The 24149-nt window shown below is 45.8% G+C and overlaps 1 protein-coding gene across 1 annotated transcript in view; it reads left to right on the top strand.

Annotated features, from left to right (window-relative positions):
• Positions 1-24149, top strand: part of col28a2a (collagen, type XXVIII, alpha 2a) — a 193380-nt gene that overhangs the window by 69277 nt on the left and 99954 nt on the right. The window contains exons 12-14 of the mRNA XM_038789427.1: positions 7227-7295; positions 10570-10638; positions 21158-21226. Of these exons, the coding sequence (XP_038645355.1) occupies positions 7227-7295; positions 10570-10638; positions 21158-21226 (207 nt within the window). The remainder of the gene's footprint in view (positions 1-7226; positions 7296-10569; positions 10639-21157; positions 21227-24149) is intronic.

The following is a 24149-nucleotide window of genomic DNA, read 5'->3' on the forward strand; positions in this document are numbered from 1 at the left end:
TCCTCAGGTGAATGAGCAGTAAACATTCACGGAGGAAGCATTCACCTGAGGAAGGAGCAGTGTTCCGAAAGTTAGTGCTTGAAACAAACATGTTAGACTTTAACCTGGTGTTGTAAGATTTTTTACTGTGCTCACCCCAGTCCAACGCCGGCATCTCCACGTCATAAAATTCACTGAGCAGGGTGCCACTGAGTTTGAAAAAAGTTTTAAAAATGGAAGTAAATCATGAGGCAGTGAAGAAGTGGAATCCAGCTTCGATTTCAGAAACCTGAAATTGCTGAAGGAAAAAAGGCGGGTGAGGAAAGCAAATTGATGTTTTGGGAACAGATGAGTTGGAATAGGAGACCAGTCTCGATGTGGGCTGGTGGAGATGTTCAAACCATGCATGGTAGGTATTGGAGTACAGAAGGAGCCAGAAAAACATGTTCAAAGGGACAGCAGCATTTTTAATATAGTAGAGGCAATGAGAGAGTTGGAGAGTAACAGTAAGAAAATAATTGTTATCATGGATTGCAAAATAGGTGCCTTGTGAGCTTCTAGGAAATTATTTCTCGTTGTCCAGGGCTTAAAGTTTGAAAAGCACAAAGAATGATTTCAGGGAAAAGATCTGCTTAGCACAGAAGAGGAAACAGCCTCTTTTGATCTTTGGAAATCCATTTGATCTCGGGCAGACAGGAACGCCAAGGCCGCGATTCTCCGCTCCCAACGCCGGGGGGGAGAATCGCGGGAGGGCCGGGTGAATCACGGCACGCCGCTCTGGCACCCCCCTCGATTCTCCCACCCTCCCCAAAATGGCGTGTAGTGTTTTGCGACATGCCGCTCGGAGAATCTATGCTCGCCGTTTTTCCCGGCGACCGGCGATTCTCCGGCCCGGATGAGCCGAGCGGCCTGACCACCCCGACCAGTTCACACTGGTGGCAACCACACCTGGTCGCTGCCGGCGTGAACATCGCGCGACAGGTAAGTGTGGGGCCTGTTGGGGGCGGAGAGAGGATCGAGCACCACGGGCGTGCTCATCAGATGTCTGGCCCGTGATCAGTGCCCACCGATCGTCGGGCCGGCGTCTCTAAGAGACGCACTCTTTTCCCTCCGCCACCCCGCAAGATCAAGCCGCTTATGTCTTGCGGGGCAGCGGAGGGGAAGACGGCAACCGTGCATGCGCGGCTTGGAGCTGGCCAACATGCACTTGCGCGGCTGATGTCACTTAGGCGCCGCCGGCCGCGTCATTCTCGGCGCGCTGCTTTAACGCAAGCGTCAAGGCCCGGCGCCCGAGATTTGCGTAACGCCGCTCCTAGCCCCCTAGGGGGGGTGGAGAGAATAGGGGGCGAGGAGCGGCCTCCGGCGCTGGAGTGAAACACTCCGGGTTTCACTCCGGCGTCGGCTGTTTCTCTACTTTTCGGAGATTCGCGCCCCATGTATTTCAATCGATGAAGAAGGACTAAAATCAAAATTGACACACTTGTAGCTATTAGATAGACTTGACGAGGCATGGGGTGGCGATGGTATAGTGGTACTGTCACTGGGCTAGTAATCCAGAGATCCAGGGTAATGATCGTGGGACCTGAGTTTGAATCTCACCACTGCAGATGGTGAAATTTGAATTTTAAAAAAAAATCTGGAATTAAAAACCTCTGATTGTCGTAGAAATCCATAAATCTGCTGTCCTTACCTGGTCTGGTCTATATGTGACTCCAGACCCACAGCAATATGGTTGACCCTTCAAGGGCCTTCAAGCCACTCAGTTTAAGGGCAATTAGGGATGGGCTATAAATGCTGGCCCAGCCATCCCATGAATGATTTTTTTAAAAATGAAGGAACTGCAAGGGGAGTGATTCAATTTTGCCAAAAACAGGCATAAACCTGCATTGGCATTAACACGAATACAAAAACAAATTGGTGTATAAATGCATTATCACTAACTCAGCACTTGAAGATTGTAGGACCTGGCATCACAGCAGTTTTAATATAATTAAATATTTGGGATTCTTTGAAAGGATTCAATTGATAAAGATCAGTTCAGATAAACATCAGTGAAACTGTTTTAAACTGCTGGATATCAATCATGCGTGTCACTTCACCAGAAGTTCGTCTCCATCATTTTTCAAATAAAAATGTAGGTGCCTCCTTTTCCCTTAAAAAATGCAATGATTTATACTTTATAGGTGATGAGAGATGTCTGAGGCTCTTTTTATGTTGTCATTTTTTTTGATCTCCTACATGTAGAACATTTTAAGTAGTATGTACATTTCATATGAATGTTAAAATTGACACTTTATAAATTAAGCTAGCATTGTCCGGAGGGATTTGAAATTTTTGGCAAGTATAAGATTAGCATCTGCCTTCAGGTCTGGAATTCATACATCAATGTTTCTAACTATCAGCTTTACCAGGCTTTTTCAAGCATTGCCAAGTACAATGTGCAAAGTGTTTGCATTTCGCTGAAACATCTTAAGGTAAAACATAAATGAACTGAATTATTACAGTCCTTGGTGTAAGTGAAACTGATCAACTTTATTTAAATGTTATAGAAAATGGTTGTCTTGGCAGCACAGTGGGATTGAACCCAATTCAGATGGTGGCTGTATTACAGATCATTCAGTGAATCCAAGTTGCTGTGGCAACATGCACTTTTATATGCATATTGTAATCTGGAGCTATAGATAGTGATGGTGGAGACTCCAACTTTCTTTCCATCGCATGGCTGACTAGGAATTTCCCTTGCTCTTACCACCTGCGTTGTGTTGGAAGGAACAGGGGTCAACCTGTTGTGGTCACATTTTGGATAGACCTTCCTTGGCCAGCAAGGACTTGAACTTGGAGCTTCTAGGGCAGAGGCAGGGGCACTACCCACTATGCCACAAGACCTCCTCCCAACTTCAAGACTGGTTGAAATTCTAGTCTCTCGGCACCCCCAATTCTTTTCTGGAAATCAGGGTCCAGAGCGGTGCAGGTGCTGACACAGTGCTGTGTGAATAGAAATTCTCAAATTACATCTCTCTGTATTGAGGCATTCTCGAGGAGCATTCACACTTTTTCAGAAGTTGTATTGCTTTGTGACATGGTCACAGTGCCTGTCTTAAATAAAGCTGGAGCAAGTGTAGCAGCCGTGGAACATCTTCAAAGTGAACTCATGAGGTAACACCCTCAGACAGACATGTGAAACCCGACCAATCTTCAGACACCCTGTGATCTCTCCCTTCCTTCAGTCTTTTCTCCATGATCTCCACCCCTTGCAATCTCTCCATCCCTCCTTGCTGTTGCACTCTTGAGACCCCGGCCACCCGTACACTTGCCAGGAACGTTCTCCAGTGATCCCTGCCAACAACCTTGTAACCTAAAACTTCTGGACTGTTTTTGTCTAAACCAGAAAGATTAGTTTTATCCCGCCTACACCAACTTCTGTGAACTTGCCTCTAACTTCACACACACACTTTTTCTTTCAGGCTCTGCAGAATTTGGAAAGTGTCCTCATGATCATCCCTCAGTGCGATTTCTCTGGTGTTATGTGTAGGCTAGCTTTTCCTTCATTGGGAAAGAAGAAATGTTACAGGCCTGTGTGATAGCTATTGAAATGAAATGAATGAAAATCGGTTATTGTCACGAGTAGGCTTTAATGAAGTTACTGTGAAAAGCCCCTAGTCGCCACATTCCGGCGCCTGTCCGGGGAGGCTGGTACGGTGGCATGCATCCCGTGACGGTGAGAATTGCTGGAGTCTTATCTATAGAATCCCTACAGTGCAGAAGGAGGCCATTCAGCCTATCCAGTCTGCACAGACCCTCCAAAAGAGCACCCTACCTATGCATTAATCATAGTCAATCCACCTAACCTACACATCTTTGGACTTCGGGAGGAAAGTGGAGCACGCGGAGGAAACCCACGCAGGCATGGGGTGAAAGTGCAAACTCCACACAGTCACCAAGGTCGAGATCAAACCTGGGACCCCTGGTGCTGTGAGGCAGCAGTGCTTGTTCCTTGAACTGGCCTTGAAGACGAGCAGTAGCTTTGGTGCCAGGCAAAGTGAGACATGAGAATTGCTGGTGAGTGTAAATGGCATTTGGAGAAGTTGATCTTTACAATTATGAGTTCCACTGGCACCCAGGTGCTGAGAGGAAGAGTATGAGAGGACAAGAGGTAAGATGTGGGAAGGTAGTTGGGTTTTATGAATTTAAACAAATTTTAATTCCTTTATGTACTCACTTTGGCTTTACAAACTAGGCTTGTTGTAAGGGGCTGGTTTAGCACAGTGGACAAAACGGCTGGCTTGCAATGCAGAACAAGGCAGCAGCGCGAGTTCAATTCCCACACCAGCCTCCCTAAACAGGTGCCGGAATGTGGCAACTAGGGGCTTTTCACAGTGACTTCATTGAAGCGATTGTTATTATTATAATGGGAGAGGAGATTAATTTGTGTGTTCTCCTGCCAGGCAGACTAGACAGCTTTGAGGAAAATATCGCTCTGTCCCAAATAAATAAACTTTCCTATGCTGCACATCATCTGGAAGATTCTACAAGAGTCACTGCAAAATGAAGGCCTCTCCTACCTCTTTGTCTAGACCTCCTTCCATCATAAGCATTCTTTCAATTCCCTTGAATAAATTTCAGCCTTCCAATATTGCTGTATACATTTTAATGACACCTTTATTACAAAGAATAGCCAGACGGTTAAGGTTAAAATTAGTCTTTATTTGTCAATCTTTTATTGACAAAGACACACATGATATATCAGTTACTTTAAGATTTGGTCACCATAGTTTCAGTTTTCTGCTAATACAAAGGCACAGGTGGATACACAGTTAATACCTACCACTTGAACTCACTCACCCAGCAAATTAATATACAATTAATAAGCAGAAGTTCCTTATTGCTGTTGCATTTGATCTACTACACTTGAGAGGAAACTTTAACTCCGTCTGTTCCAACTCTGTCACCAATTTAACTCTAATCTTATGCAGGGCGGTTTAGGTACCTGCTGAATCAAATTGGAGCCTCATTAATTAATACAAATTGAGATTCTCGGGTCATAAGATGTTAATAGGATCCCAGTGCAATTTAGAGGGCCTGCTGGATGCTGTGTGTGTGCTATAGATGTTCAACTCGGTAACACCTGGCAATAAAGATAAAGAACCAAAAGGTAAATGGAAAAGTTGTTTTTTGTGGGGCCAGGAGGAGCAGGAGTGTGTCTCAGGAACCCACATATACACTGATGCCCTGCACAATCCACCCCATCACTCTGATTGCCTTCCCTTGGATTTAAATACAACATTCAAGTTGCACAGTACTGCACCAGCCGATAATCAGTAAGTTGGGAGTCGGAGTATCCATTTGGAGAGTGCTGCCCACTAGTGGCAATTCCTAAGGCCTATGTATGGAAATGTTCAGTCCTCATAAAGAAGGTTTACTGGTCAGCTGCCTGTAAGTTGAAATATATCCTCTCTTGTGCTTACATGCCAACTTGCTCTCTACAGAGGCACTAATCGGCCTGGAAATGCTGAAAAATGAAGTGAATGAGCATACCTGGGAATATTACAGAAAGTCTACTCGATATGCTGTCACTGTGAACTACTCTTGTAGATTACTTTTTTAAAAATCTTTTATTGGGCATTTTCCATATTTATAAACAATTGTGTATAAATACATCCAGATTTTCCTTAACCGCGTTAATTTACTTTATTGTACAGAAAGGTTTATCCTGTCTGTTAGAGGTGAAAATATTCACATGAAGGCCTGAGGATGAGTAAAGAAGCAGTTTATTATATCAGAATTCTGGGAGAAAGGCCTGAGGCTCTGCAGCCTTTCTGACAGCACTCTTTCTCATTTGAGCTAAGGCCCGCACGGGCTAATATACAGATTTAAGGGGCGGAATTAGTTGTATTCTCATTTACATACAATCAATCAACTATATTCACGTCACAATTCATTACATGCAGTCAATCAATTTTCTTAGCATCCCAGTTATCACACATATATGGTTAAAGTGGGTGTTGTCTTACCCGCCCCTAACTTCATACAGAAGTCATTCAAAACTAACACAAGGATATGTCCTGTCTACAGCTGGGGTCCTTGATCTATTATGGCTACATTGCATTCCTTGTTCAGCAGCTGTTGAGATACTCCCTATAAGTACCCACGCTTGGTTCTCATGAAGTAGTTTACACAGTTTGTAACTTGTTGTTCAGGAAAGTGGCTAGTTTAGCCATTTTGTGTCTTTTTGTAGAAAGTATACACTATCTTTCTACAAATTGCCTCTTCTAAACAGTCATCTAAGCCAATGAGTATCTTTTGTCTCATCAGAACTGTTCAAAAGTAATATAGGAGCACAAATATAGTTACAGAGCTACCTATAATTTATATCGTAATCCAGTATCAGAAAATGTCCCCCAAAACCGTCCTTCCTTTAATTAACCCTACATACAGTTCACCGCCCTCTAGCTTGGCCTATGGTCCCTTCTGTCCCACTCCCCTTGCCCCCTCCCTTGTATACTACCACCCTCACCTCTTCTCCTGTTTTGTGGCTTTCCCAACTTCCTTCTGTCTTTCCCTCCCTCCCCCTAGGTTGCACAATTCTTTGGTTAACCTTGTAGATTTCTGGATCTCACTGGTACAGTTTAAGAACATAGAACATACAGTGCAGAAGGGGGCCATTCGGCCCATCGAGTCTGCACCGACCCACTTAAGCCCTCACTTCCACCCTATCCTCGTAATCCAATAACCCCTCCTAACCTTTTTGGTCACTAAGGGCAATTTATCATGGCTAATCCACCTATCCTGCATGTCTTTGGACTGTGGGAGGAAACCAGAGCACCTGGAAGAAACCCACACAGACACGGGGAGAACTTGCAGATTCCACACAGACAGTGACCCAGCGGGGAATCGAACCTGGGACCCTGGCGCTGTGAAGCCACAAATCTATCCACTTGTGCTACCATGCTACCCTAACAAGTTTAACAAATCTATCCTGTATTTTCCCTTCTATAATATATGGTTATAATTTGCATAATTATATTTGTCCCATATTTTGTTTCCGGTCACAAAATTAGAATTGCTGATTGTCACTGTACATTTTCTGTCACGAGAAAAAGTTTGCAACACCATTAAGTGTAAATCATAGCACTGTAACAGACAATTTAGTATTCAGCTCTTAATTTTAAAAAAAAATTCAGAATTCATCTGATGCTAATCAAGACATCTTGCTTCAGAAAATAATCAAATGCCTTCTGTTTTATTAGGGTGAACGTGGAGTTTCTGGGCCACCAGGACTAATTGGTGAAACTGGAATTGGCTATCCAGGTCCCAAGGTGATGAATTAGGTTTTTAACTACACCTTGACAGGTCACTGAAGCAAAACTTATACATGCACTGGAATTAGTATTTACTAAGCAGGGAGCAAGATCCGTATTTCTTCGCGTTTTCTTGGTTTTTGGATCGGCATCCACATTTTCAAATAGAGCCAAAGTAAGAAATTATGATGAACCTTAATGAAGCTTAACTGGATCGGCCTCAACTTCAATATTAGCCAGAATTTTCAAGCCCATTACACTCTCGGGAACTTCTGGATCCGTTGATGTGAACTGAGATTTCAATGGCTCTTGGAGCAGGGGGTCATGTCCAATTCTGGGCACTGCACTTGAGGAAGGATCAGAACGCTTTGGAGAGGGTACAGAAAGGTTTACAAGGATGGTTCCAGGGATGAGCGAATTCAGTTACTAGGTTAGAGGGGAGAAGCTACAGATGTTCTCCTTGGGAGAAGATTAGAAGGAGATTTGATAGAGATGTTCACAATAATGAGCAAAGTAAACAGAGTAAATAGGGAGAAACTGCTCCTGTTGGTGAAAGGCTTGTGCGGTAGCATGGCTCCTTTCAGGGGGTAGACTCCACTGACCACGTGACCGGCTCAGGGCCAATCACGCAGGAGCGTATGAATCCCAGTCAGTGGGGAGTTTGCGTGGGGCCCCAGGAGCAGCAGCCCGGGCAGTGTGGACCAGGGAGCTGAAGTGTAAAGATCTATTATATAGTGTTCTTTGCCTGTTATCTGACTGGCTTTGCCTTTCATCAATATTCCCTTTGTTTATTAATGGAGCCTCCAGTATATGTCTCGAATCACCACATTGGAAACAAGCTAAAAGTTTTTGATCTGACAGTCATCATGAATTGAGCAGGGGGAAGGAATGAACAGTTGAGAAAGTAGAGAAGCTCCAGCAAGAGTCTGAATCATTTAAACTGTGAGTGGGAATGCCTATCATTGGAAAACTAGACCCATGTGACCAAGGGGTTGAGTCATGGAATCAATACATCAAATGGCTCCATTTCTTCTTTACTGTAAATGAGATCACAGGCGAGGACAAGCAGAAGAGGATACTTCTAACAGTTTGCAGGCCTGAAATATAATTTGATTAGAAGCCTCATGTCCCTGGAGGCACCTGACATGAAGACCTTTGACCGTATCGACAGCCTCAGGACATTGCCTGAGGCCCACCATCTGATTATCCGCCCCCGACTGGCCGAGTTCCTGAAGGCGCGGTCACGTGTGGTCTCATCCATCGAGACCCCAGCGTGGCGGCTGCAGACTCAGTCCAGCACGGGGGAGGGCCGATCCGGGGGCAGGGGGTACTTTGGCAGGGGCTGGGGGGCACTATTGGGGGGTGGTCCGGGTTCGTGAGCCGGCCAAGTGTGGCACTATTTTGCAGGCCGGGTCCTCGGGCAGCCGGTGCCATGTTGCATGGCGTGACCGCTGCAGGCCGCTGTGTGCAAATGCGTGGCCACGGACCTGTCAATTCTCCGTCTGTATCGGCAGCTAGAGCCGGGTGCTCTATGCTCCCCGGATGTTAGCCTCCAGTCAAACGGATAGTTGGTGGCCGTTTTACACCATTTTTTCTGTCGTAAAACACCACCGTTCCCACGCCGGTGTCGGGACATTGCCTCAAATTCGGAGAATCTAGCCCCTTGATTATCCTCCAACATTATAAGTTTAACTCTGCAGTGAGGGACCATGTAGAGTCTGTCTCACTCTTCATAAACATACTTCATCATCTGGCTGAGTACTGAGAGTTCTGGACCGTGCTTAGTGACATGTTGCATGACCAGCTGTTTTGTGGGATCCATAACCTTTAATATCCAGAAGAAGCTTCTGGTGGAGACCATAATTACTTTGGAAAAAATTATCAAGGTAACTCAGGCAACAGAGTGCACCAAAAGAGGCACCACTGAGCCTCAAGAGTGGCTGAAAAGGAAATTAACAAAATATGGAGACGCGCGATCGTGAGGTTTGCAACGGGATCAAAAGATACAGTTCATATCCAGACACGATCCTTGGGACAGGATCGGAACCCAAAGAGTGGGAAGAAATCGGGGCATCAAACCAAATCCGAGGTGGACTGCTATTGTTGTGGGAAGTCCATCCTCGGGTGACCTGCCATATATAGGAGTATATATGCTGCAGTTGCAACCAAAGAGGGCACATTCAAGCACATTCCCTCTCGAGGCAAAGTGTGCCAAAGCAAAAAAAAAACAGCAGCAGCAATCCACAATGCCACTGAACATAGTGGAGAAGAGCTCTGAAGATGAACATGCAATGCCACGCTTGAATTGAATTCAGTCCAGTTGAATAAGAAGGATCTGATTGAACATAGAACAGTACAGCACAGAACAGGCCTTTCGGCCCTCGATGTTGTGCCGAGCCTTGTCCGAAACCAAGATCAAGCTATCCCACTCCCTGTCATTCTGGTATGCTCCATGTGCCTATCCATAACCGCTTGAAAGTTCCTAAAGTGTCTGATTCCACTATCACAGCAGGCAGTCCATTCCACACCCTAACCACACCTTTACTCTCTGAGTAAAGAAACTATCTCGGACGTCCCTCCTATATCTCCCACCCTGAATCTTAGAGTTATGTCACCTAAATCGTCTTGAGGTTAATGGTAGACCCCTTAAAATGAAAGTCACGCTGGGGCATCAGTGACCGCAGTGGGCAAGCAGACCTTCCAATATCTACGTGCAGGAACACCGTCTTTAAGCTTGAAGAATGCTGCAGCCAAGCTTTCGGTGTACACCAGGGTGATTTTGAAGATTCTTTGAGCAGCCAAGACCCCAGTGGCCTACAAGAGGGCAGAAGCCCATCTGCCTTTGATTGTCATTGAAGGACATAGACCCAGTCTGTGGGAAGATACTGATTATAGACAATTAGGTTCAGCTGTCTGGGAATCTTCAAAATATCTGACGCCGACCTTCAAGATGAATGAAGGAGGTATAAAGCCATCTTCCACTAAAAATTGGGTCGGGTTAAGGGTGAAAAAGCCAAGATATATGTCAATCTGGATTCAATACCTAAGAGTGTAAAGGAGGAGCACTCCTGCCGTGCAGGAAACGCTTGAGCTGTTATTTCGTCAAGTGTAATAACAAAGATTTATAACATGTTTAAAGCTCCAAAGTATAATGCATTGAATGTAGACCAATTCTCTATTCCTTCACCTCAACAAGAAGCAATTATATTGTTAAGAGGAATAAACAAGATTTGTCAAGAAGTAAGTACAAAATAAATGTTGTTCTGTGTTTAATTCATCTTTCTTTGTTTAGGGTAATATTGGTTTCATAGGAAGACCAGGGCCTGTTGGCCCACCCGGGATTGGTGAACCTGGATTACCAGTAAGTTGTGTCAAATTGTGTTTGGATGCCATGCCCCAAATTTAAAATAGACTATTGAATAGATGTAATGAAAATATCCCAACTGATGCAGACTGCAAAGATGCTGGATATTAACAAATAATGGAGTAGGTTTCATCTGTAACACCTGAGTATGTAATATTTTGTGTGCATAAAGGGAGCCAACTGATTTTCTTCTCAACTCACTAAATTGGAAATTATAAAGGGTGGAATCTATTGTGAGTTGCCATGCTTACCGCCTGACCTTAATTGGAGTATCTCAAAAGCAGAATGCATGATAGCAACGCCTGTTCATGTACTTTCCAAATGTACAGTTATGTCATATTTAGGCAGGCACATTTGTATTGCTGCCCTGTCAGTGTATTTGCTCTGTGACCCAGTAAATGTAGTGAGTATCAAACATCAAGCTGCCAACAGAAGGCATGATTGCTGAACTAAGAGCATTGATGACGCAAATCTTTGAAATTCTTCATTCATGTCCTTTTTCTCTTTGCTTGGAAGAGAAGACAGCACATGACAGACACCCGCGTGTGTAGACTGGAGGATACTTATCTCTCTTACCACCTTCTACAATGGTGAAGTAGATCTTCATTTTTGTGCCACGTATAACATAGAGGGGAGGCAGAGATGTAATCGTATTGTCACTGGACTAGTAATCCAGAGACCCAGGGTAATGCTCTGGGGACCCGGGTTCAAATTCCACCAGGGCAGATGTTGGAATCTGAACTCAATAGAAATCTGGACCATCGATAGTCGTCAAAACCCATCTGGTTCACTAATGTCCTTTAGGGAAGGAAATCTGTTGTCCTTATCTGGTCTGGCCTACATGTGACTTCCGACCCACAATAATGCGATGCCCACATCCCATGAACAAATAGAGAAAAAAAAATAATAGTGAGTCAACAGCTTGTGTTACATCGCAACTGCTAGCCATCTCCACATGGCCGCCTTGCCACTGTTGCTTGTATGTCCTTTAATCAGCTGCATTACCATCCCCTTGTTATGGCTCAGTTGGCAGCATTCTTGCCTCTTGAGGTCAAAGAGTGTCTCATTCTGGTGCTTGAGCACAAAAATCGGAGCTGATATTCCGATGCAGGACTGAGAGACTGTTGCATTGTCAGAAGTGCCATCTTTGAATGAGATGTTAAATCAATGCCCTGTCTAAGGTGGATATAAAAGATCCTATGGAAAGTTTTGACGAAGAGCAGGTGAGTTATGGCCAGTGTCATAGCCAATATGGATCTCTCTATCAACATCATAAAAACAAATGATCTAATCATGATCACAATACTGTTTGATGTGGAGATGCCAGCGTTGGACTGGGGTGAGCACAGTAAGAAGTCTTACAACACCAGGTTAAAGTCCAACAGGTTTGTTTCAAACACTAGCTTTCGGAGCACTGCTCCTTCCTCAGGTGAATGAAGAGGTATGTTCCAGAAACATATATATAGACAAAGTCAAAGATGCCAGACAGTCTGTTGGGGAGGTTTTAAACTAATGTGGCAGGGGGATGGGAACCAGCTTAGGAAGTTAGAGGACAGTAAAGAGGCAGCAACTAAAGCCAGTAAGGCACTAGATAATAAACTCAATGTGACTAAGGGGAAGAGTAGACAGGGAAGAGATGATGAACGCAAATGGACAGATGGTCTGAGGTGCATTTGTTTTAATGCGAGAAGTGTAGCAGGTAAGGCAGATGAACTTAGGGCTTGGATTAGTACCTGGGAATATGATGTTATTGGTATTACTGAGACTTGGTTGAGGGAAGGGCAAGACTGGCAACTAAATATCCCAGGAGGGATAGAGAGGGAGGTAAAAGGGGTGGAGGAGTTGCATTACTGGTTAGAGATGATATCACAGCTGTGATTAAGGAGGGCACGATGGAGGATACGAGCACTGAGGCAATATGGGTAGAGCTAAGAAATAGGAAGGGTGCAGTAACATTGTTGGGACTTTACTACATGCCTCCCAGAAGCGAGCGTGAAGTAGAGGTACAAATATGTAGACAGATTATAGAAAACTGTAGAAGGAATAGGGTGGTCGTGATGGGAGATTTTAACTTCCCCAGCATTGAATGGGACTCTTGTAGAGTTGGAGGCGTAGATGGAACAGAATTTGTATGGAGCATCCAGGAGTAGTATGTAAATAGTCCAACTCGGGAAGGGGCCATATTGGGGAATGATCCCGGCCAGGTGGTTGAAGTTTCAGTCGGTGATTACTTTGGGAATAGCGATCACAATTCCGTAAGTTTTAGAATACTCATGGACAAAGACGAGAGTGGTCCTAAAGGAAGAGTGCTGAATTGGGGAAAGGCCAAGTATAAAAAAATTCGGCAGGAGCTCGGGAATGTGGATTGGAAGCAGCTGTTTAAGGGTAAATCCACATTTGAAATGTGGAAGTCTTTTAAGGAAAGGTTGATTAGAGTGCAGGACAGACATGTCCCTGTGAAAATGAGAGATAGAAATGGCATGATTAGGGAACCATGGTGACGTGTGGAATTGTGAGACTAGCTAAGATGAAAATGTAAGCATACATAAGATCTAGGCGACTTAAAACTGATGAAGCTTTGAAGGAATATCGGGAAAGTAGGACAAATCTCAAATGCAAAATAAAGAGGGCTAAAAGGAGTCATGAAATATCTTTGGCTAACAGGGTTAAGGAAAATCCCAAAGCCTTTTATTCGTATATAAGGAGCAAGAGGGTAACTAGAGAAAGGATTGGCCCACTCAAAGACAAAAGAGGGAATTTATGCGTGGTGTGAGAGGAAATGGGTGAGATTCTTAATGAGTACTTTGCATCGGTATTCACCAAGGAGAGGGACATGACCGATGTTGAGGCTGGGGATCGATGTTTACTCTAGGTCAAGTCGGCATAAGGAAGGTGGAAGTTTTGGGTATTCTAAAAGGCACTAAGGTGGACAAGTCCCCAGGTCCGGATGGGGTTTATCCCAGGTTACTGAGGGAAGCGAGGGACGTAATAGCTGGGGCCTTAACAGATATCTTTGCAGCATCCTTGAGCACGGGTGAGGTCCTGGAGGACTGGAGAATTGCTAATGTTGTCCCTTTGTTTAAGAAGGGTAGCCGGGACAATCCAGGGAATTATAGATCTGTGAGCTTGACGTCCGTGGTAGGCAAACTGTTGGAGAAGGTACTGAGGGATAGGATCTATTCACATTTGGAAGAAAATAGACTTATCAGTGATAGGCAGCATGGTTTTGTGCAGGGAAGGTCATGTCTTACAAACCTAATAGAATTCTTTGAGGAAGTGACAAAGTTAATTGATGAGGGAAGGGCTGTCGATATATACATGGACTTCAGTAAGGCGTTTGATAAAGTTTCCCATAGCAGGTTGATGGAAAAAGTGAAGTCGTATGGGTTTCAGGGTGTACTAGCTAGATGGATAAAGAACTGGCTGGGCAACAGGAGACAGAGAGTAGTAGTGGAAGGGAGTGTCTCAAAATGGAGAAAGGTGACTAGTGGTGTTCCACAGGGATCCGTGCTCGGACCACTGTTGTTTGTGATATACATAAATGATCTGGAGGAAGGTATAGGTGGTCTGATTAGCAAGTTTGCAGATGATACTAAGATTGGTGGAGTTGCAGATAGCGAGGCGGACTGTCAGAGAATACATAAAAATATAGATAGATTGGAGAGTTGGGCAGAGAAATGGCAGATGGAGTTCAATCCAGGCAAATGCGAGGTGATGCATTTTGGAAGATCTAATTCAAGAGCGGACTATACGGTCAATGGAAGAGTCCTGTGGGAAATTGATGTACAGAGAGATCTGGGAGTTCAGGTCCATTGTACTGTGAAGGTGGCAACGCAGGTCGATAGAGTGGTCAAGAAGGCATACAGCATGCTTGCCTTCATTGGACGGGGTATTGAGTACAAGAGTTGGCAGGTCATGTTACAGTTGTATATGACTTTGGTTAGGCCACATTTGGAATACTGCGTGCAGTTCTGGTCACCACATTACCAGAAGGATGTGGATGCTTTAGAGAGAGTGCAGAGGAGGTTCACCAGGATGTTGCCTGGTATGGAGGGTGCTAGCTATGAAGAAAGGTTGAGTAGATTAGGATTGTTTTTGTTGGAAAGACAGAGGTTGAGGGGGGACCTGATTGAGGTCTACAAAATTATGAGAGGTATGGACAGGGTGGATAGCAACAAGCTTTTTCCAAGAGTGGGGTCAATTACAAGGGGTCAATTACAAGGGGTCACGATTTCAAGGTGAGAGGGGGAAAGTTTAAGGAAGATGTGTGTGGGAAGTTTTTTACGCAGAGGGTGGTGGGTGCCTGGAACGCTTTGCCAGCGGAGGTGGTAGAGGCGGGCATGATAGCATCATTTAAGATGCATCTAGACAGATATATGAACGGGCGGGGAACAGAGGGAAGTAGATCCTTGGAAAATAGGTGACAGGTTTAGATAAAGGATCTGGATCGGCGCAGGCTGGGAGGGCCGAAGGGCCTGTTCCTGTGCTGTAATTTTCTTTGTTTGTTCTTGTTCTTACAATGCTGTTTGTGTGGAAAATGCTGTATGCAAATTTGCAGCCATGTAGTTGTGAAAGGCTCCATATAAATGCAAGTCTTTTTCCTGCTGAACAAGCCAGATTGGCCATTCTGTTCTGCATAACTAACGAGATCTATCCGGGAAACATGAAGAGGTTAACATTGGATTCATGAGCAAGGTGGAAGTTACAAAAGTTACTTACAGAATACTGAGAGGCCTAGAAAAAGGTGAACATGGAGAGGGTGTTTCCACTAGTAAGAAAAACTAGAACCCGAGGGTACAGCCGCACACTGAAGGGGCGATCCTTTAAAACAGAAATGAAGAGGAATTTCTTCAGCCAGAGGGTGGTGAATCTGTGTGACTCATTGCCGCAGAAGATTGGGAAGGCCAAATCACTGATTGTCTTTAATACACAGATAGATAGGTTTGTGATTAATTAGGGGATCAGGGATTGTGAGGAGAAGGCAGGAGAATGGGGATGCAAAACATATCAGCCTTGATTGAATGATGGAGCAGGCCCGATGGGCCGAATGGCCTAATTCTGCTACTATTTCTTATGAAAGTTGCACCACATTACAAACCTGTCCACAGGAAACAAATCCAATCTGTTGTCTCTCAAAACCTCTTCATGCTATAATCCTCTCTTTTGGTCATTTCGAGTTTCACTCCAGGAGCTTCACATTTGATTTTTGGGGTATTGTACACTTGATATGCCATCAATAACACACGACGAGTGATGAACGTAACTGAGGCTTTAATACACTAAACAGCAAGCCTCCTGCCTCTGGACCCAAACTGGGTCCGGAGGCGGAGACTTGCCACCTTTATACAGAAGCCCGAGGGGAGGAGCCACATACGGAGCCAGCCTGGACAAACCCAGGCATGCACAATACAATACAATCCATATAATGCAATAACATGGTTTACCACAACACTGCCTGATTTTTAAGAAACATCTCCCAAGGTTTCAAAATGGATTCCCTGAAGGCATTCAATTATGTATTTTGTGTATGAAGATGAAGAGCAAGCATCTGAAACAGTAGGCAAGTGAATCAGGTCCACCTTGCAACACCAATAAAGAGCCACGCCTTCACAGCAATCTTCTGTGACTGTAGTCTATAGTCACCCACATTCCAAACCTTGAATAGCGTCTCTGAAAGCTTTGGTTTGCCCATAAATAGTGTTGCATTCTCCTACAGGATAAGCTTCAGGGCCCATAAAGAACAAGGAGAGTGTTCACAGTACATGATAAAGTAACAGCAATGCTAAATTTTCTGACACTTTGTTAGTGTAGCGTCTAAGTAGTGAGTTTGCAATGCACTGCTACATAAAGCAGGTGACAACTGTCTTGAGAGGAGGAAAGTTCAGTTTATCTCACTCAGTGATGAAGCCAGGAAGCTGAGGCTATTAACTCTTATTGAATACAGGGCTGCAATATAGTGACCTCACTAGCCATGGGCACAAATCCTAAATTGGCCACGAAATCTTGCAAGAGGCCCAAAATGGGATTTGCGCTGGTGGGATTTTGGTTTGATATCTAAACACCCCCCCCCCCCCCCAAATGATGCTATCAGGTTCATGTCCAGGAAGGCTGAAAGACTGATCTTATTATAGGTCTTAACGCCTCTACTTTCACATCGTCCCACCCAGCCAACGTGACATCACGCTGGTGCAAATCATGAAAACAGGTCATGATGGCCATACAGGGGGCGCACAACGAAGTATAGCGACCGGGTAGTGAGGGACATGGCCTGGCAGCCCCATTGGGGGTTCCCCCTTTTCTCTTAAGTGTGGGGGGGAGCACCCCGATGCCTGTAAGAGAGAGGGGGGTGTTGGTATGATGCCTGCCAAGGGAGTGCCCCGATGCTTGTGTGGTCGTTGGGGTGGGAGGAGCTGATTGGGACTTCCTTTAAAGACGGCACTCTGGTCTCTGTTAAGCCGGCCTTGCTGGCTCTCGCAGGCCCTGTCCTACCAGAGGAATGGCGCAAACCATGCCCCCAGATTCTCTGTGCACTGATTGCCAGAAAATCTGGAGCGAAAACGCGGCTGTGCAGCTGGAGTGATACACGCAAGGTTTTCAGACTGAAACTGACACTGACAGGTTTTGGGAAGATTCTGCCCCAGACTTCTCTAACAATTGGCTGCAACATGCAGCAAAAATGCCTCTGCTGTTTACTCTCACTATTTCATTAACTGTGAGTAATATCCACTGGTTGAATATATAACTGGTTATGACTACAGACGCACAGCATACCTTTCCCACCTCGTCGCACCCGGCACCGATCCGGGTGTACCGGGCAAATCAAGGTTTGCGCCGGGCGAATTCACCCAGCCCGATCCCGATGGTGAGTTCCAGATCTCGCCCAAAAATGGAGACAGTCATTAAGCTGAATTTGCATTCATTCCAATCTCATGAGCGAGATTGAAGTCGAATGCAACAGTCTCCCAGGAGTCACCCGACTCCCCAGAAAGAAGTCAGTGAGCGCCGTTTAGAACTCCTTTACAAAAACATGAAGCTGCCGAACCGAAGGGAAACGAGGAGGTGAGTAACCCATTCCATTTACTGGCATGCAGCTCCAGGGCATTGGAGCTGCTACCCCAGTGGTCAGAGACATCCCTCAGGGGGATCGCAGTTTAGATTGGAATGAATGTAAATTCAGTTTAATGACCGTCACCATTTTTGGGCGAGGTCCTGGACCAGGAGCAGGACCGGGGTCGCCCCCTGGGGGAGATTTGCATTTGTGAGGCCATCAAGCTATCTTTAAATATTTTGCAGATCCATAACAGGGGCAATCACAGCTACAGTCGGTCTGTCCTACCAAACTCTCCAGGGCAGAGCCCGGCTGCCGCTTTTCTCATGAAAGTCAATTCGCGGCTGAGGGCTATTTCAAATGAGGAATTAGCCTTGTTCATGCTGCTGAACTCTCAAGTGCCTCCTCAAAGGAACAGGTGCCATGTCTGAGAGGATAATTAGCAGCCTGGATGTCCAGCAACCTTTGATGCCTGCACTCTCGGAGCATCAACACCAGAGAGGCAGCTGCCAACAATCAAACAGTAAAGAGCAGTGATCCACCACTGAGGACACCTTCGCGGCTAAAGGGTAAGTGTGTGGATGAATGGAGGATAGCTGAGCACAAGCTCCCTAATGTTGCTGGCAGAAGTCTGGGGTCTAGGGGCTCCTGATCTGGCTGGGGGTGAGTGTGCAAAGAGGGGTTTACCAAAGTAATTGATTCGTTGGATGGCACTCTTTGAGAGAAGGCGGGACGCTCATGCTAAGGGTGAGGGAGGCCTGGGGGATTTGAGGGCCCCGGGATGGAAGATGTAACTGCTTGTCAGTCTCCCTCCAATTCTTTCCAGATACAAAAATGTTCACGGGTATGGATCCCATACAGGTTGTCCTTGCTATGCTTGCAGCAGCCAAGGCGGTAGATGCCGAAGATAGCAGCAAAACTAACGCAAGCTGGAGGCGGCACCACATGTGCAGGGGGCTGCCACACACCCTGAAGACACAGCCACCCATCAGGCTGAGGAGGGGGGCCATAAGTGGAGGCCAGCGACATGCCAGGGTGTATGGGAGTCGTTGGTCCTTCCATGAGCTGACGGACAGCATATGCTGCAGAAGACTCCATCTCTGTAGGGAGACAGTGCGGTACTTGTGCCACCTCGCAAACATGGCAGCCCATGGAAGAGGGGGACACCTGATTCCGGTGGCAGTGAAGGTCATTGCAACACAAAACTTCTATGCCACTGGATTGATCCAGGACCCGAGCGGGACTTGTGTGGCATCCAGGAGATGACTGATGCTCTGTATGTCTTGTCATCAGACTAAATCATCTTTGACCAAGACCAGGCCCACCCGAGCTACAGGTTTTGTCGCCATCGCTGGCATGTCCCAAGTCCAGGGGGCCATAGATGGCATGCATGTTGCCCTGTGTGCACCAGGGCATTAAGGAGTGCCCTATATTAACAGGAATGGGTTACACTCCCTGAATGTTCAGATCATGTACGACCACCACCTGAGGATCATGCACATGTGTGCATGCTTCCCAGGGAGTGTGCATGACAGCTACATCCTGGGGCTCTTGGAAATCCCCGGGGTCTTCACGGACCACCCTCGGATGGCGGGTTGGCTCATGGGGGACAAGGGATATCCACTGAGGTCATGGATAATTATGCCAATTTGGAGACCCGTTATAATGAGGCCCACGCTGCCACCCGTGCTGTCATTAAGCAGTGTATCGGGCTGCTCAAGATACGGTTCCGATGCCTAGACTGTTCTGGCGAGGCCTTATGGTACATCTCCCGGAGGGTTTCCTGCTTTGTGTTAGTCTGCTATGCCCTCCACAATCTGGCACAGCAGTGGGGTGACATGCTGGAAGAGGACGAGGAAGGACATGCGACCTCATTTGAGGAGGTGGAGGCGGACGAGAAGGGACTGGAGGACGGGTCCGAGGAGGAGCCAGAGGATGGAGGAGAGGCGGTGGCAAGGGTCCGATATGCCAGGAGGACCGGGGAGGTTCTCAATGCCTCCCTCAAATACCCAGTCCTCCCCACCCTTATCTAGATTCTCCTAGGAAAAGGCTGTGTCTGTCCTCTCAGCACCTTGGTAGATGTCCTCTGGAGGGCCTGGAACTAGAGGCCCATGGCCGACTTTTCGGTGTCATAGGCATTTCTGTGCCACCCTGTTCTGGTCGCTGCCATTGAGATGTGCCAGTGTCAGAAGTGGGGGGGATTCAGAAGAACTGGAGACAGTCGTAGTAACCTTGGTGGAAGGCCCCGAGTTGGGTTCCATAGTTTCTTCCTCGATGTTCCTCAGTGGCTGAGCCACGTTTCCTCGATGCTCCTCAGTGATTGAGCCACACTCTGGAGTGCTTCGGCAATGTCCACCTGTGTCTGGGTCATGCCCCTCATCGACTGGGACATGATGTTGAGGCCCTCAGCCGTGGTCATTACAGACTGCGCCATTGCTTGGACACCACCACTCAAGGCGCGGAAGTCATGCTCCGGGTTTTTCACTGCCACCGTCACTATGGCAGTGTTGGCCTCGGTGCCACGTATTTCTGGCACCATCTCCTGCACCTGAAGGCTTTGGGACTCCTCCAACCGGCCTTGCAGTTGCTAGAATATTGCTGACACCACCTCCTGGATGTCACAGATGTGTCTTATCATCTGCATCAGCTCTAGGTGAACCTTGTCCAGAGGCTCAACATCTGGCTGGGATCCAGCTGAGTCCTGGTATCCAGCAGACCTCTGACATGCTGACTCCCATGGATGCTCCAATCTCCACCTGGTGTGCATCAGAAACTGTGCAGTATGACATTACACATTTAATAACTATGGCTGTATTATGTAATCTCCCAAGGTTATCACAGCCTCTGTTAATGTGTTTAATGTTTTCACTAAATCCCCATGCCTTCTCCTTTTGACAACCAGCAAGAAAATATCCCCAGTTTCACCTGGCCTATTGACCACCTGGGACCTTCCAAGCAAGAACCAATGTAACATCCTGGTTGAAAATCATTTGCCTCGCACCAGCCATGCCTCTTTTGATGTGGAGGATGATGTTTGGAATGGGCAAAGGTTCTGCCTCAAACATGACTAGGGACAGATGCTCACATCTAGAGGCCAGGAATATTCAGATCCCAGCTTCATTTGCAAACTTTCCCCTTATGCCAGCTTGATTCACAGCAGAGTTCTCGAGGAGACTCTTTGATTTTTCAGGACCAAACATTTGGAGGGAGATGATGGGCAGAATCATAGAATCTCAGAACTGTTACAGCACAGAACAACTCTGTGATTCTTCCCAGCATCTCAGTCGGTGAGTGAATACTATTTTCTGTTAAGCAGATTTTATGTCTCACAGTTCACCAAGTATGAGGTAATTTGTTGCTTGCACGTTTAATTCTAGTTTTCCGTTATTGTTCACCAGTAAGTAACTATAGTTATTGCTTCATTAAGATTTAAAGTTCGTAAATTAATTTTCTGCTTCTTTTGTACAGGGTCCTCCAGGACCTCAAGGTCTTCAGGGAGATAGAGGTTTACCTGGAGATGGGTTTCCGGGATTGAAGGTACGAGTAATTCTAAGTGTATCTTACACACAGTGTCTATCATTCCCTGTAAGAGAATCACCTGAAATCATCTGAACATTGTTTCAACATGTAGGAAAGGAATTTCCCCCCCCCTCCCCACAGGGTACAGCAAACATGATACGTTTTTGTTCAGGAGATATTGCCAGTGTAACAGTTAATGCTAGAATTATTGAACAAAGTAGTAAATGTACGTAGTGCAGTGCTGCTTAAAAAAAATCAAATGGAGATAAAGCTAAGAAAATATGTTTCATCACATTGTGATTTATTACTGGCTATAGTGTTGTTAAGAGTCCATCAAAATATATCCTCATCATCTCCAACAAGGCATTTAATCAAACCATTATACACAATACAATCACAATCTTCATGTTTCAGGTAAATTTAAGATCGATATAGTGCAAAAGCATGGGAATGTATCCTGAAGAGTGGCACCACCATGGATTCGCCGTCCCGCTAGCCATGTTTTCCGGCATGGCGCGCCCCTACCAGCTGCGGGATTCTCCGTTCCTGCAGCCGGCCAATGGGGTTTCCCATTGTGGGCTACCCCGCAACATCAGGAAATCCACGGGCGTAGGTGCCATGCTGGCAGGACAGAGAATCCCGCTGACGGAGAATCCCGCTGACGGAGAATCCCACTGACGGAGAATCCCACTGACGGAGAATCCCACTGACGGAGAATCCCGCTGACGGAGAATCCCGCTGACGGAGAATCCCGCTGACGGAGAATCCCACTGACGGAGAATCCCACTGACGGAGAATCCCGCTGACGGAGAATCCCGCTGACGGAGAATATGTTGTTAAACAGATGCTGCATTATCAAATAGTTAGGTAGTGTAAAATGACTGCCTATATTTCCAAAAATATTTCAGCAGATGTTATTAATGTATATCCACAAGATCTGTTGACCTGCTTTCTTTGAGCTGATATTCTGATGATTTATTCTGCATTGTTTTACTCTTCCTTTGTTCACTTCAATAATCTATTATTGAGGCTGATTACACCATTACATTACAGAGAGATTCTTCTGTATTGGAGCAGATGACATGCAAGTAACGGAATTGCTGACTTTGCTCTATTTTGGAATGTTGACTCCTTTTAATAATTTCCATATGCTCACGGCACAGATTGATTGACAGTGCATTGGGGTTGATTTTAAATTTTAAATGGCTGATTGTGGGATTCTGCCAGTTACCCATCCATTCTTGTACCCGTGACAAAGATTGTTTGATTGATTTATTGATTTGATTTATTGTCACATGTACCGAAGTACAGTGAAAAGTATTTTTCTGCGGCCGAAGGAACGCACACAATATGTACATAGTAGGCAAAAAGAATAATCAACAAAGTACATTGACAAATAGTACATCGACAAACAGTGATTGGTTACAGTGTGGAACAAGGGGCCAAACAAAGCAAATAAATGAGCAAGAGCAGCATAGGGTGTTGTGAATGGTGTTCTTACAGGGATCAGATCAGTCCGATGGACACTCCATTGAGGAGTCTAGTAGCTGTGGAGAAGAAGCTGTTCCTATGTCTGGATATGGGGGTCTTCAGACTTCTATATCTTCTGCCTGATGGAAGGGTTTAGAAATGGGCATGAGGGGTCTCTGACAATGCTCTGCCTTCCTAAGGCAGCAGTAGGTGTAGACAGGATCAATGTGAGGATGGCAAGCTTGTGTGATGTGTTGAGCTGAGTTCACCACATTCTGCAGTTTATTGCCACCTTGGGCCAAGCAGTTGCCATACCAGGCTGTAATATAGCCGGATAGGATGCTCTCTATGGCATATCTGTAGAAGTTTGTGAGAGTCAATTCAGACATGCCAAATTTATTTAGCTTCTGTAGGAAGTAGAGACGTTGTTGGGCTTTCTTGACTGTTGCATCAACGTGAGTGGACCAGGACAGACTGTTGGTGATGGTGACCCCCAGGAACTAAAAGCTATCGACCATCTCCACTTCGGAGCCATTGATGCAGACGGGAGTGTGTGCCGTGCTACGCTTCCTGAAGTCGATGATCAGTTCCTTGATCTTTCCCACATTTAGAGAGAGTTGTTTTCGGTACACCGTGCAACCAAATGATTTATCTCCCTCCTGTAGCCTGATTCGTTGTTGTTTGAGATACGGCCCGCCACAGTTGTATCTTCCGCAAACTTATAGATTTATAAGTTATAGATAGAATTCCCATGACTTTGAAACCCTGGCCTAATTTGAATTGGTCCAGACAACCACGGGCGCCAAACAGACCCAAACAGAGGCTTTGGCCCTCAAGTATATTGGCCAGCTTGAGAAGCTGCAAAATTGGCTTGGGAAGGAGGGTGGAGGTCATGTCTGGACCACTAGCGATTTGCAGTTTTGTAGGGAGTGAAAAAACAGATGTGCCCATGCGGACTCCATAAAAATAACCTGTCTTATCCAAACTCTGGGTAGATGTATTTGCGCTGGGACACTGACGTAAAGAAGCAAATAATTCAGGACGTGAGTTCATATGGATTGGAAGATCTATGCACAGACGTATGTATAGGCGAGAGTCTGACTTCAATTCCCTCTTCAAGATCATCAGCCTCATTATCATAGTTCAAAAGAAGATAGTTGTGCTTCCATTCCAGCTTTTTCTCATCATTGTCATCCTCTTTCTCCTCCTGTATTCCCCACCCTATTGCCCGTTACCGTGGTAGATCTGCAACAAACAGCAGTACAAACTAAGGATGGTTGAACATTACACCCATGACATTAAGGATTTAGAGAAGGAAAGTGTAAGATTGTGGCTGTGTAAATTATCCTGGGCTGTGTGTAATTGCAGACATGGAGTCAATGACCTAGTGCTGGGCCAATGCTTTGGACCATGCCATCTCCCCTGGAAAGGACACAGAGCCTCCCAATGAATTTATGACCTGCTCCTCATG

The sequence above is a fragment of the Scyliorhinus canicula genome, chromosome 2 (assembly GCF_902713615.1).
Source record: "Scyliorhinus canicula chromosome 2, sScyCan1.1, whole genome shotgun sequence".
NCBI lineage: Eukaryota > Metazoa > Chordata > Chondrichthyes > Carcharhiniformes > Scyliorhinidae > Scyliorhinus > Scyliorhinus canicula.